The sequence below is a fragment of the Herpailurus yagouaroundi genome, unplaced genomic scaffold, assembly GCF_014898765.1.
Source record: "Herpailurus yagouaroundi ecotype Mexico unplaced genomic scaffold, PumYag 160, whole genome shotgun sequence".
NCBI lineage: Eukaryota > Metazoa > Chordata > Mammalia > Carnivora > Felidae > Herpailurus > Herpailurus yagouaroundi.
In genome coordinates, this window is record NW_024412401.1 from 24,049,363 (window position 1) to 24,064,969 (window position 15,607).

The 15,607-nt window shown below is 51.1% G+C and overlaps 1 protein-coding gene across 1 annotated transcript in view; it reads right to left on the bottom strand.

The window, feature by feature from the left end:
* CORO2A (coronin 2A) overlaps window positions 1–15,607 on the bottom strand; it is a 56,607-nt gene that overhangs the window by 26,528 nt on the left and 14,472 nt on the right. Inside the window, exon 2 of the mRNA XM_040481792.1 lies at window positions 2,128–2,328. Within this exon, the coding sequence (XP_040337726.1) occupies window positions 2,128–2,328 (201 nt within the window). The remainder of the gene's footprint in view (window positions 1–2,127; window positions 2,329–15,607) is intronic.

The window sequence follows — 15,607 nt, forward strand, 5'->3', positions numbered from 1 at the left end:
GACGCGGGGCTCGAACTCACGGACCGCGAGATCGTGACCTGGCTGAAGTCGGACGCTTAACCGACTGCGCCACCCAGGCGCCCCATAATGCATCCTTTTTTAAATTCACTGCTGGATTTTGTTTGCTAGCCATTCTGCATACATCTTGAGTGAGACTGCGCTGTCATGTTCCTTTCTTGTTTTCTCCTTATCTGGTTTTGGAATCAAAGTTACATTGGCTCATAGAACAAGGAGGGGAGAAGTCCCTCTTTTTCTTCTCTCTAGATGTGTTTGCAAAATATTGGAATAATCAGTTCCTTGGAAGTTATATAGAAACTGCCTGTAAAACCACATGAACATCGTATCATCCTTATGTACGTGTTTGTATAAAATATAGCATATAAAAAAAGGCATGAAATGCAAGTGTTCAGCTTAATGAATTGCTGGAAAATAAATTACCCATACATCTGCCATCTTCTCAGGTTAAGACATGAACTATCACCACACAAAGAAGACGCCCCCCTTCCATGGATATTCTCCAGTCATAACTACTTCCCTCCCTCAGGGAGTGATAATCGTCCTGGATTTCATGACAGTCCTTTGCTTGCTCTTCCTGAAAATTGTTCTACTTACTAATACATCCCTTCAGGTAGAATTTAATTTAGTCTGTACCTATCTTTAGGTAAAGAGAGTGAGATCGTTTGTAATTTGTTTGGTTTCTTTTCCTCAAAATTGTCATTAAGATTCATCCATGTTGTGGTACGTATGTATGTATACTTTGTTCCTTTTCATGACTGTGCAGATTCCCTATTATGGAGATATTATCATTTATTTATTCAATTCTTGGACATTTGAGTTTTTGCAGTTTTGTGATAATATTAACAACACTCCTATGCACATTCTTGTATTTGTGTCCTGATGCACGTAAACACATTGCATGGGATATACCAAGGAGTGGAATCTCTGGGTCAGAACGTATGTGTATTTTCCTCTTTACTAGAAGCTGTCACGTTTTGCTTCAAAACACATGTGACAAAAAAACAAAAAAAACACACCAAAAAAAACCCCAAAAAACCACGTGTGACAGTTGACACTGTCACCAGAAGTGTCTGAGAGTTTACACTGTTCCATGTCCTTGCCACAACTTCCTATTGTTAGATTTCTACATCTTTGCCAATTCTGTGGTTGTGGTGGTATCTCATTGTGGTCTCCTGGTGAGATACTAGTGGATGGGAGTTGAAAATGTATCATTCGATGTCGATTTCTAATTCAATTCCGTTGGGATCAGAAAACCTGGTCTATGAGATTCCATTTTGTATTTATGACTTTAATTTCTGAAGTCCTTTGTGGGGGGGGGGGGGGCAAAGTTTGTAGTTTTTTGTGCTGACTCTTCCTCGTGGTGGCTCACATGCTTGGTGATCTCAGATTACAAATTTCCCTGATCTGACTCTGTAGGAGTCCTGTCCACATCCGGGATGCCTTCCTCTGGAGAATCTTCCTATCTGCCTCTGCTGTGAGCCAGAGGCACTACCAACTGGGATCTTTCTAGCTCTTTTGCAGGTTCAGCCTTAAGAAGATTCAGGCTCGGTATCCTGACAAGGTCTGCTATTAAGTTAAGCTATACAAAATTACCACTTCTGGGTTAAAAAACTATTAAGTATCAGCAATTGCATATGGTCTAACCTATACTGTTAACATGTGCCGGCAGGACAAGCTTGTTCTTTCTGTTTGCTTACTGCTTACCTCTCCCAGTTAGATTTTTTGGCTCAAGATTTGTTTCTTTTTGCTGGGGAGGGGAAGTGGCCTTGGAGATTTCCCCAACATCTTGTGAGCCCAGCAATGCATCACAAATTACATTTTATTCAGGAGTGAATCATTTCGCAGTGAGGGAGTAGTCCTAGGAGTAGCTAGAAGCTAGCTAGGTAGCTTCAGCTAGAAGCTGAAATCCCAGGATAGGTATTTTTTTTTTCTCAATGAGGAAACCAAAGCTCAAGGAAGTGAAACGACTCAAGGTCACATGGCTGGTAATAAGCAGGGTTAGGATTCGAATCCACATAAGAGACCAGAACCCAGGCTCTTTCTACTTCCCCTCTGTCTGTACAGCCTCCAGAGGGCTGCTTGGACCTGGGGCTTAGCAGGCAGCCTTACCTGGCTCAAGGGAATGACGAGGAAGGCTCCCCCACCAGCGCACTCGGTCACGACTGCAATGAAACGGGGGTTCACGGCGCAGAAGTGATTGTCGTGGACGCTGTGGGTGATGGGCACCGAGTCGTAGCAATTCTCCTTGCTGGCTGGTTTGCCAAAGACGTGGCGGAACTTGGAGCTCCGGTACTGGGGATGCCATGACATCTGCGGGAGACAAACAGGACAAAAGGGGCATGAGGCTTGCTGCCCTGATGGTGGGACACTCAGGGAGCTCACCTTCAGCGGGCACGACCAGCACAGTGGTCAGTTCTGGGTGGACAATGTGCTATGAAGGGCAACCAAACGAACCGACTGTTATTGTGGCTACTTCTGTGGATCTGGTGAGACGGTGTATGGTTATTGCTGGCCTGTTTGCTTGTCATTTCTTCAAGCGTAAGAACAAAAGGCAGAAACACAAGAGACAGAACTCACCACCTTCCCCCCCTCTCCACCATCTCAGCAGGCACCCCAGCCGTGCCACGCCACTCAGCCCAGCTAAGTGGGTCACACTGTGTCCTCTGGAGCCAGCCTGCCTGGGCTCCAATCCCAGCTCTGCCACTTACCAGCTGGGCGAGCAAGTGACTTAAGTCTGAGTTCTCAGTTTCCTCATCTGTAAAATGGGGATAACAAAATCATCTGTCTCATAGACTTGTCATGAGGACTAAATTACATGATACATTAAGGTCCCTTGATCTACAGTAGTAATTACTCCCAATATTATCATCCAGGCATCTTGAACTTCTCCAGATCCTCATCCAGCCCTGTATTTGTTCACTCTGTCTACTGAGCACCACTGGACGACTGGGCCCCGTGCCTGGCACTGGGGGTTGGAGAGAATAAGCATGAGCCCATCCTTACAGGAGTGAAGAATCCTGTGAGCGAGGCCACTACAGGAGTCCGGGCCACTGGGACCCAGTGTACTCTAGGCAATAATGGAGATTTGTACATGGCAGTCAGGGAAGGCTTCCCGGGGGAAGTGACATGTGAGCTGTGATTTGAAGGATGAGGAAGAGTTGGCTATGTTGACAGGACAGTGGTAAGGTGGGGGGAAGATATCCCCGGCAGATGGAACAGCCTAAGCAAAGGCCCAGAGACAGAAGCAAACATGGAATGTTTGGGAAACTACATGTGGTTTAGTAAGATTAGCAAGGTGATGTTAAACACACACACACACACACACACACACACACACACGTAAACTGGATGATATGAGTGAGGAGAACACAGCTAGAGGGGTGAGCAGGGCTAGATCATGAATGGCAGAAGAGGGTCTCGGCCTCATCAGTGGCCAAACACACAACACACGTGGCCTCTCAGCCCTGCTGATGCCCAGGTCAAGCCCCTGACCCCAGTCTCTGACCCCACCGGGCCTTCTTGTCCACGTTCCTCATCTAGGCCAGAGAGATCCTTCTGGACCAAGCCTGGATGTATTCCTCACCACCCTCCTGAGGTCACCCTTGGATGCTCCCGATTTACTGCCGCCCTGCAGGAGCAAGGCCAAACCCAGCCTGGCATTTAAGGCCTTCTGGTGAGGTCCTGCCCCATATTCTGAGATTCAACTTTCCTTGTTAACCTTTAAAGGGTACTTTCCAGATAAAGAACCCCCAGCTTCCCTGAACCTGCTTTTGCATTTCCAGTCCTCTGGACCCTCCCCCTTGCTTTCCCCTCTGCTTGGCCTGCCCTTCCCCACCCCGTATCCCCTGTCTCCCCATCTCCCCATCTCCACCTTCCCTTCTCCAGCTCCCACGTCCTCCTCTGGAGTCTTCCACGACACCACAAGTAGCAGATCTCTGGTTCTCCTCTCCTCTCTCTCACCCCAACCTGCCATGCCTCCTTGCTGCCCTCAGGCTCTTGACACTCTTGGCTCTGATTCCTGAGTCTGGTGTCAGGTCTCATCTCCTCTGCTGCTTGCAGGCTCCTCAGAGAAAGGCCTGGCGCTCTGCTCCAGGAGTGCCCAGCCCAGAGCTCTGCCCACCCCGGGCCCTAGGAACTTCCCAAGGGCAGGCATGTGTGTGCTGGGCACCCACAGGGTCAGGACCAAAGAAGGCACTTGCTCTGTGTTCAGTTCAAAGGCACAAGATTAGACTGTTGACCTCAAGAGGTCATGGTGATCAGGGGTCTGACCCATGAGCCAAACTCTTTATTTACAGGGAAGCCCATCAGCCTCACGGGACAGGTCTGTCCTGTGAAGCTCAGACATTTTAACTTTCCTTTTAGGAGCTGCATTTGCCAGAGCTACAGGAAGCAGCACAGAATGCAGGGACAAACTAATTAATGTCCATCTGATCCCAGAAAGGGTGTAAGAAGCTGTATAGAAATGGAAAGCACACAAGATAGGAGCAAATGGAAAAGCCTTGGCAAGGAAATGGGGACAAGGGAAAATGCAGGGACACAGAGATCGCCTGATATTTGGAGGTAGTTAAGCTACTGAACGTGTGTTGCCAGGTCCTCCACACAGTGCAGGTGCACTTCAGACTCGGCTCCAAGCTTCCTAGTGGCCAATTCGATAAGGGAAACAGAATCACAAAGGGATTTAGCCAGCCACCACTTGCTAAGGAGCAGCACAGCTTTTCTCTGCAGGGGGTCCTGAGGGAAATGAGTCCTGGGGGTCCTCACAGAAAGAAATCAAGAGGACTGAGATGTCCCTAGGGTCTTGGTAATTAGATGGCAGCGGAGGAACTGCCTTGGGCCAGGGCTGGGGTTAGGAACGTAGGGGGGCACGTCAGCAGGCTCAGCTCCAGGCCTCCCAACTCTGCCTCACCTTCAGCAGCTGCCATGGTGGGGCGGAGGGGACACCCGTCTGTGGCCAATGGTGGGGCTCATCAGACATCCTATTGCTCCCTTCACGTCCCTACCTCCTTGCTGTTGGGCAGTCACGGAACTGATTCTAGCACCAATGGATCAGGGACAGCAGTGGTGTGTGCCACTTTCAGGCTGAAACATGGAAGACCTGCCTGTGACCCTCCAGAACTCTTGTCCTTGGTTGAAGGGATGAAAAGGCCACATGTTCTGCATGATGTGGCTTCCATCATCCTGGGTCCCCAAGGGGTCCTGTGGAACAGAGGATCTCTGTTCCCCCTAACGAAGTCCCTGACTCTGTCATAGCGTGACAGAGAAATAAACCTGCAGAGCAAACCAGTTAGAAAGTGGGGCCATTTGTCCCAGAGCTGAGCCTACTGTCCTGACTAACACACTGCCCCATGCAGCCCCAACCAACGGTAAACTGGGAAATGGCTGTCTGTGCTTAGTGTGGCTGGGGCACAGGAACCTGTGGGAAAGAGATGGGCGAGGAGGCAGGACCCAGATCACCTCAGGAGCCATGTAAAAGAACTCGGACTCTGAAGGCAATGAGGAGTCGCTGAGGCGATTAAAACAGGGGATCGAGCAGAGCTCACTTTTAGGAGGACTGTCTTGATTGCCAAGAGCAAGAAAGGGTGGGACAGGTGACAGGTGAGGATCACCTGGGCTGAAACAGGGCAGAGGAGATAGAGAAGAGGAGACATGTCAGTGAGAAACCAAGCAGGGGAGATGAGCCAGCTTTTGGGCTCAAGTGCTGTGGGCTGTCGGGTGAGAGGGTCCATCACGGCTGCAGAAATCCACATGACTGACCATTAGCATCAGTCCTGGCCCCTCTGGCCATTCTTGGTGCCCTCCCTTCACAGCCTGGGGCTTGGCCCCACACCTGAGGGATGGCTCTCAGCCCAGGGTCAGGGTCAGGGGGCCTCAAGAGGCATGGTCAATGACTGTCCTTCAGCTCAGTCACTTCCTGGGCAATGACAACTCACAGTTTTTGGGTGCTTGCTATGTGCCAGGTGCCATTCCCAGCATGAATGTAACAGGCAGGTACTACTTTGCTCCCCATTACAGATGTGGAGGTGGAGGCAGAGAAGGGAAGTAACCCACCCAAGGGTGCACAGCTTGTAAACCGTGGAGCTGGGGGCAGGGACGCAGTCCTGCCCCCAGAGCCTCCATCTCCAGGTTCCTGCAGATAGCGACCGTGATGAGGAAATCTCCTTCACACCCATTCACCCTGGATCTCCTCTCAGCCCAGAAGAGGAGACATCATGACCATTATCACCCCCAAGTTACAGAAAAGTAAAACAGGGGTGCCTGGGTGGCTCAGTAAGTTGAGCATATGACTCTCGATTTCGGCTCAGGTTATGATCTCACGGTCATGAGTTCAAGCCCCGTGTCACCTACTTAAGATTCTCTTTCTCTCTCCTTCTGCACACCTCCCCACCAAAATTAAAAAAAAAAAAACAAACTAACTAACTAAAACATGGCTCAGGAAGCTACGTGGACACCTTTTGAAAAGAGGGCTGTTGGGGCACCTGGGTGGCGCAGTCGGTTAAGCGTCCGACTTCAGCCAGGTCACGATCTCGCGGTCCGGGAGTTCGAGCCCCACGTCAGGCTCTGGGCTGATGGCTGGGAGCCTGTTTCCGATTCTGTGTCTCCCTCTCTCTCTGCCCCTCCCCCGTTCATGCTCTGTCTCTCTCTGTCCCAAAAATAAATAAACGTTGAAAAAAAAAAAATCCCATTAGAAAAGAGGGCTGTTTGCCTCCATTGATGAAGCCAGCAGCTGTGAAACAGTGACAGAAAACTAAAACTCTGTGTCAGCGACCTTCTGTCCCTCTGCCCCCAACACCTCTCCCCACTCTACCCCGCCCTACCCCGCCCAGCACCTTATCTCCACAGCCAAGTTTCTTCCAGATCTGTTGTCATGGAAGGAAACTTAGAGAAGTGGGGGATGGGGCCAAACCAGGCAGGCCATCTCTCTCTCTCTGTGCCCACGGGATGGGCATGTGCACACATATATGTGGGTAAACTTTGTGCAAAGGTGTATGCACTGGGTGTGCATGTCTGTGCATGAGCACTGCTTTCATCCTATGTGCCCGCGTACTCCTGTGCATGCATGTGTGCGTCTCTTTGGGTATTCAATTGCATCTGTGCCTGGATGTGTGTATCTGTGCATGCGTGAATCTAAGGACTCAGCAATTCAGAGAGCGAGAGTTTCCCCTGCTCATTTCCCCCACAAGCAGGCACTTGCCTGGAAATGCAGCCTGTAGCGGGCCCTCAGCACTGCAAGGGCCCTCACCCATGGGCTGGGTCAGAACAGCTGATCTGGGCCAGATTTATCCCATGCCACCAGTCCCATCCTGCCTGGTGCCAGGCTGGGCCCACATCAAAGTCGCAGCATGCCTTCTTAGGTGTGGCGGGCCAGCCCGCTGGGGCACAAAGCAGGGGCGGCATCACTTCCGCTGCTGCGGCTATCCCATGCGTGTTTAGCCATGGGATTAGGCTTTGTGGACTCCGAATTCCCTGCCCCCACTACTAAAAAAGATTTAGTCCTCTCTGGGTTTAACGTCCCACTGAGTTTACTTCTTAATGCCTGACAGTGGAATGGCTTGCTCCCTGCCCCATCCCTTCCAGCTCTCCTGCAGGTGAGTGGAGATAGTTGTTTCATTTGATGAGGGCAAAAGTGAGGTGCCAGGGAAGCGATTTGACCAAGATCATATTAATAGGGGCAGTGGAGGCGGGAAGCAGAAGCCAAGGCTTGACCCAGGGGTCCCTCTTCCTGCCACATGCTCCTCTCCGACATGTAGAGAAAGATGGAGAGACACACACAGACAGAGACTGTCCCGCCTGCCCCCAAAGGCCTGTCTTCGCAGCCCAGCCCTGCAACATTACAGGACGAGGGTAAACTGCAGGGTGAATGAAACCAAACCCAAATTGGGTGTGGTACGAACCAGCATAATAGATTATTCACTAATTGTCTGTTCCTGGCCTCAGGGAAAGAATGAAATTATCTAATTTGGTTTTAGCCATCGGAGGTGGGTAGGAGCCTGGTGCTGCTGGCTACCCTTGTCCCTTTGTAAGTTTGGGGTTCCACATCTAATATTTGGAGTTTTACTTTCTTTCTCTTAAAACCTGACCTTGTGGCCAGTGAGCTGCCCCCATATTGCCTTGGGAGAAGGTCTAAACCACCAGTGCAGTTAATAGAGGGGCATTAGAACCACAGTTTCTTAGGTTTAAAAACTGAAAAGATTACTGTAAGAGTAAAGAACACTCTATTTGAAGGTGATCTATCAAGACCAAGAGTTAACACAACACACAGCTGATTATGGGCGGGTCCCTCATCTTGACTCCAATCTTTGACCAACTACTACCCATCATAGGGCTTGTCCTGATCCTGACCTTGGCTCCAAACTTGCCTGGAAACCATTCTCTTTTGTCCTGAATCCTTATCAGGGCCTGTGACCCACCCCAGAAGTGGGATAGCTGGTTCTGGAAACAAGGCCCAGCTGAGGTCAAGGCCCCTGTGGCTGACATAGGTCTCTGCTTAACCAGCCATTCACCTGGAGGCGTCCTTCCCACCAGGCAGAAAGAAGAAACCACAGGTCTTGGCGACTTCCTGCTAATGAGAATTTTATCCACAGTCATTTCTGCTTGTCTGAGGCCACGCCCTGTTGTACTTGTCACTCCTTGGCACAAAGTGTCTATTTTTGTCTTCCACAGGCCAGTAAAAGGGTCTGCAGTGAAAGGTTGGGACGCAGGGACGTGGAGCCTCAGGGTCTCACTTTGCAGGCTTAGTTTCCCTCCCTTTCTTCAGAGCAAGAAGAGGCCTTGTTGCTCTCCACAGAACTTGGGGGACCCCCTGTCCTGGTTTGCCTAAGGTGTAGGGTATGGGACAGGGGCATATTCCCAATGTAGGACTTTCAGTGCTAAAATAAGGAAAGTCCCAGGCAAATGGGGACAAGTTGGTCACCCTCCACCCCCCACCAACCACAGAGATCTCCAGAGAACCATTATCTGATTCACATGCGATGATTTTTTTTTTTTTTTTTTTTAAGTAGGCTCGATGTCCAGTGTGGAGCCCAATGTGGGGTTTGAACTCACGGACCCCGAGAGCAAGGCCTGAGCTGAGATCAAGAGTCTGATGCTTAAGCAACTGAGCCACCCAGGTGTCCCACATGCAATGATTCTATTCTAAGTCACTCATAACCTTGACTCTGGCAATTTGCTGTGTGCAAGAGAAGGCTCTAGAACCAATTTCCTAAAGAGCCCAACATCCTGAACCAGAGCATAGAACATTTCAAAGCAGAAAAATACAAGGTTTGTAAAGGGAGGTGAACCTAGCTTAATTCAATCAGCAATCTCCACTCGCTATTGGCTTAGTGCTTATTCTGGGCCAGGCCCCGTGTTGGGATTGAGATGGGGCAGCGAGGGCTGGGCCGTTCTGTCACTGCTCTCCACATGTTTACACCTCTTGAGGAAATGGCTGAGAGCAGGAAGACAGGACATGGCACGATCTTAGACTGGTAAAGTACAGGGCTGTGGACTGTGACCTCAAATGCACATGAGAATCATTTACATCGGATCACTGGGTGTGGGACCTCTGCACCAGTTCTGTCCAACACGGGGGTCTCGTGGCTTCTAAATTAAAGTCAAAATGATTAAAAGAGGGGCGCCTGGGTGGTTCAGTGGGTTAAGCGTCTGACTTCCACTCAGGTCATGATCTCACAGTTCGTGAGTTCCAGCCCCGCATTGGGCTCTGTGCTGACAGTTCAGAGCCTGGAGCCTCCTTCCGATTCTGTGTCTCCCTCTCTCTCTCTGCCCCTCCCCTGCTCATGCTCAGCTCTCTCTATCAAAAATAAATAAACACTAAAAATATATATATAAAATGCACCTCCTCAATCACATTACCAACATTTTAAGTGCTCAATAGCCACATGTGGCTACTGGGTACTCAATTAACAGTGTATTGACAGATCATGTACACCACACCTGTGTGACTTTGGGCAGGCTAACTTAATGTATCTATTTCCTCACCAGTAAAATCAGGCACAGTAATAGATAATAGTTAACTTACTTGCTTACTATGTATGAAGTATGTTCTATGTACTAACTTAATCCTCATGGCAAGTACTATTATCCCCCCATTTTTACAGATGAGACAACTGGGGGCTCAGAGAGGCAAAGCAACTTGTCCAAAATCACACAGCTAGCAGGCGGCTGAGCTGGAATTTGAAGCCAAGCTGTTTAGTCCTGGATCCACACTCTTTCACAGGGCAGTCCAGATGATTAAACGAGAGAATCCACACAGCACACGGAGTGATGCTGGGTGCGTACTTAGTGCTCTACACGTTTGCTGTTAAGACTGTTGTGGTCCCTTGGGGTGCCTGGGTGGCTCAGTCAATTGAGCGTCCGACTTCAGCTCAGGTCATGATCTCGCAGTTCATGGGTCTGAGCCCCGCATAGGACTCTGTGCTGACAGCACAGAGCCTGGAGCCCTCTCTCTCTCCCTTCCCCCACCTCTCTAAAAAATGAATAAATAAACATTAAGAAAAAAATACTGTTGTGGTCCCAATGTTTACAGGACACTAAGATTTGATTTAGTATATGATAGGTACGTGTTGAAGGCCCAACCTTTGGGGGATCTAAGTAAAAATCCCAAACCAGAAAGTGCAAAACAGACGCGAGGCATAGAGTTCTCATCCCCAGGGCTCACCACGTTGATGGAGGGAACAGACAAGCACCCATGAAAAGCTAACCAATAATCCATCTTAGTCAAGAAGAACCCGAGTGTATGTGTGCGTCTCTGTGGCAGGACTCTTGGGGTGGAAACCAGCCACCTAGCTCAGCCGCATGCTGAGGTGGCCGCTGGGGGAGGGGGGGGAGGCTCTCGGTGGGGGTGGAAGGGAAGACAGAGGCAGCCCTTGGTTCTCTCCATTAACATAGGCCACAGAGGATACTGGGGACACTGCTTCAGGGCAACCCCCCACCAGACTTCCTCCGGGGTCGTTTCAGCAGTGAAGGCAGGGGTTCCTGCAGCTAGAAGTAAAAACAGTCCTATCTCCATGTTTTCTCTGCCATGCGTACCCTCCTCTGCTCCCATCTCCCTTCCTCCAGGTCTCCGGTCCTTCTGGTCCAGCATGGATGGCTCCCCGCAGGCCCCAGGAAATACAGATTGAGTCAGAGAGAGAACCAAGAAAATGCCTCTCTCCTCCTGATAAGATTAGGCCTGAAGAAGCCCCTCCTCCTGACAGCTGACACTCCCCAGAGCCAGGTCCCTGGCACCGAAGAGAGGCAGGCCACCTCCTGAGATGGCCTCACCTCCCCTGCCCCACGGCCCCCAGCTGTTCTCCCCCTCCCTCAAGCCTTGCAAAGCATGGGCAGCCTTTTCTCTGGGCGACTCCATTTCTCCCCCACCCCAGCCCAGGGCTCCTTTCCTGCCCTCACTCTGACACTGTCATTTCCCTTAAGGCCCACCTTAGGTCCTCTCTGTCCTTAGGAGAAAGCTCTCTGCCGGACTAGGGTTGTGGGGCCCCACATTCTGCCTTCACTGCCCCCCCCTCAACTCCACATCTGCTTGCTTCTCCTCATCTCCACGGACTCACCCTTTAGCCAAACTGGTTTATCTGCTTTCCCCTCAAAGCATAGTGTTTTCCCAGACATGCCACCTTTGATCATGCCCCCTTCGCTCTGCCTCGAACTTAATCAGCCCAGGTAAGCGCATGGTTGGCACTTAGCTGGGCTCCTAGGATGCCCTTCCTGTCACTCCCACTTCCTGGGCCCAGTTTAAATAGTACCACCACCAGGGAGGAGCGCTCTCTCTCCTGTGAGGCTGCCCAGGGCAGGAAAAGAGAAGAATCAGGTTGAAATCCTGGACCTCCACTTGTCTCTGGGCCTCAGCATCCACATCTGTAAAAGGGTACCCTAATATCTACCTCACAGAGTCTTGCCAAGGATTAAATGAGATAATGGCTGCAAACTATCTTGCAAACGTCTAGTACCAAGTAAGAGCTCGGCTATGGTTGCCCTCTTCCGTTCTCTGGTTCTGCTGCCTGTGTTTCTTCCTACTTTTCTCCATGCATTCATCCAGCCACTCACCCATCAGACCACCAAGTCCGAAGGGTCTTCCCCTCTGCTTTGCCCACACTCAGGTCAGATTCCACAAGCAGGCACCCAGGGGGAGACCGACCTGGCTCCTGGGCCAGCTTCCACTTATGCTACCAGCCTCTCCTGAACCCCCTCTGGGCATTTGGGGGAGGGGGCTGGGCCTGTCACTTTCATAGCAGGCATGCTGGCTGGTCAGGTTGGAGAGTCTTGATTCTGATGTCAATTTACTCCATGACCTTGAGCAGATCTCATCCCCTCTCGGGTTTTGTTTTCTCAGGCAGGTAATATTCCTACCTTGCCTGTCTGTGAGGACCGTCTACTGAGGGCTCTCCAGTCCACACACAACAAAGCCCAGGACTGTGAGGGTGACAGAGCCGTCACCTACCAGCTAGGGCCTATCAGCTGTCCCAGTCCTTAGTTTCAGCCTCGTACCCTTCTTGCCTGGCTCCTCTGGAGACAAAGAACACAGCTTCTTCCTATTTATTCCCCCAAATCAGGCCCAGACCAAAACTCCATGCAGATTTATTGCCCCACAATCTCCTTATCTGAGAGTTTCAAGGGACAAGGGTCACTGGGGACTTTCTAAACCCACCTTCAGGAGGTTGAAAATCTGGAGTCTCTACTTCCTCCTCACCATCCATTCCCCAGCAAAGCTTCTGAATTTGTCTTTGGACAGAGAGGGACACTGAGGCCCAGACAGGGAGAGTGCCTGGCTCAGGGTTCCACAGTGAGCAGAAGCCCTACAGTCCAAGTTCTGAAATGGCACCTGCCAGGGGGCCTGAATTCTATTGTCACTGGCCCTCGCCTCTGGCTCACCAGTCAGCTCCCACCTGCCCTGTGGCAGGGACCGGGGGCCTGAGGGGTGACTTCAACCTGCATTACTGGGGCCCTCCCGAAGCCTGACCTGTGCTGGGCACTGTGTGGGAGAAGGCAAGGATAACCCTGGCAGGGGCTTCTGCCCCTCAGGGCTGAGGTTGATGGGAGAGGCTGACATGCAACCAGCGAGCACAGTTCAGGGTGAATGGGACTGAGCAGGCTGCAGCAAGGAGGTGGAAATCCCAGGAGTCGGTGAAGGGCCTCTGGGCAGGTCTGTTTGAGCCCAGTCTCAAATGCTGAGTAGAGGGAGCTGAGCCCAGAATGAAGGGAGGGCATTCCAGGTGGAAGGGGGTGCGTGGCGTGGGAACCACAAAGGTGGAGTCTGGCCGGGGTCTGGGCAAGCGCAAGGGAGCAGTGAGGGCCAGGCCAGCAAGGTGCCAGCAGATCTGGCGCTGAATACCAGCTCAAGGACTTGGCCCTTGAGACCATGGGAGGATGTCAAAGTTTGTAACCAGGGGTGTGGTGAGGTGAGAGGTGCTGTGTATTTAGCTCCTCCTATTAGGTAGTTAGAATGCTTGGCTGGAGAAAGTATTTTCTTTCCTCCACTTTGGGCTTGTGTCTAAGGAAGAAATAAGTGTGTGAAGTGGGTTTTATTTCCCGCCCGGCTCCAGTTGGCTGGAGGGGCTGTGGAACACGGTGAAGAGGAAGAGGGTGATGGTTCTGAGACTCGGGAGGAGGCGCCTGGGTGGCTCAGTCGGTGAAGCGTCCGACTCTTGGTTTCAGCTCAGGACATGATCTCATGTTCCTGGGTTCGAATCCTGCTCTGTCAGCGCGGAGGTCTGCTTGGGATTCTCTCTCTTCCTCTCTTTCTGCCTCTCCCCTGCTTGTGTTCTCTCTCTCTCATTCTGAGGCGGTGGGGGGGGAGGGAGGAGAAGGTCATGCCTGATTAGGGGAGCGTGCAGAGCCACCGATTTGCTGGCCAGGAGTCAAACTCGGCTCTGCCTCCCCAGGTCTTAGCAATTTGATTCAGCAGTGGAGCCAGGAGGCCACATCTCAGCAGCTGGGGTTTTACCTCAGGAGATAGCTTCCTTTCTTCCCTCAACCCATTTCGCTGTGCTAAGAGTCTCCAGATATGACTGAGGGGCTGCCTGTTTCCTGCACATGCCGGGACAGCCCAGGACTCCATTTCCCAGCTCAGCCACACACATTGGAGCCGCACACATTGGGCAATTCCTTCCTGCTTCTCCCTCCCCTACTTATTGACATGGGGATAAACGCTCAGACTTAATCAATTCTTCAGGTACTGGCTGCAACAGTGGCCAGGAGAGGACCGTGAGGCCACCGTCTCCCCGTTTCCAGCCTCCCTGAGCTCCCCCCAATCATTTGTTCAGACTGGGCCTGTGGGCCAGGGAGCACAGGAGTGAGGGTGAAGGGGACAGGAAAGGTGTCAGCATCCCAGGCTGAAGACGTGCTTCTGGCCCAAGACTAACTCTCTGCGGGGACCGGTGACAGTATCTCAATTTACACTTTGCGGGATGATGTCTAGTAGTGGGTCTCCACCTGAGAGTTCATCAGAATCACCTGGAAAGCTGATTAACTTCCAGACTGCTGTGCCCATCCTAGAGTTTCTGACTTAGCAATTCGGCAGTGGAGCCTGAGAACCTGCATTTCTAACAATTTCCCAGGTGACAATGATGCAGCTGGTCCAGGGACCACTTCTGAGAGCCACCGCTCTACAACCCTCTACAACAGGGTTGTAGGGAAGCAGTCCTTCCCTTTCACTGCTCAATTCATTTCCACCTTGCAGGGGAGGCAGAATTTACATCCGCCTGAGGGTGGGGAGAAGTACCCCCATCTCATGGATGCAACAAGCTGTGCTCAGCTCAGAGCAATTTTCTGAGGTTACACAAATACACAAAGATTCCATGAACACACAACCACTTCCTAGCTCAGGGCCACTTGGGGCTGTGATTCTTGGCTTTCTACCGCTCACATATTCTCAATATACAAACATGGGCTGAGGCCAGCACTCAAGAACCAGGCGGGTATTATGATGACAGCTTCACTGTCTCAACAGCAGACACCGAGGCCTGCTGGTCAAGACACAGGCTTCTGAGTCAGAGACCCAGATATAAACCCAGACTTGCTTTCTGTATATCTTGGAACCACACAGGCACTTACCTCTTCGCCACGTTGCTATGAAATGGGGCCAAGGCTGAACAGAGCAGCGAGCCTTGCACACAGTGAGTCCTCAATAAATGGTAGTGACCGGTGGGCCCAGACAAGAGCCAGGGAGGGATTTGGGGATAGATACTAAACCTCTCTGTCTTCTCATCTGTAAACTGGGGTCAGTAACAGAACCTAACTTATAGGGAAATTGCAAGGATTCAATGAATTTATTAATTTAAAATGCCTCAAAGCCATGCCTGGCATGGGGGAAGCTCCTACACACGGTCCTTTTTGTCAAGTATGATAATTTTAGCACCTAACGCACACTTTTCGTTAATACGTGTCAGCAAAACCATTAAAGAATACATTAGGCTATTGTGACGTCAAAATTTAAAAACCAGGGACTCCAGGGTGGCTCAGTCAGTTAAGCGTCCAACTTCGGCTCAGGTCATGATCTCGAGGTTTGTGAGTTCGAGCCCCGCGTGGGGCCCGGTGCTGACAGCTCAGAGCCTGGAGCCCGCTTCGGATTCTGTGTCTCCCTCTCTCTCTGCCCCTCCCC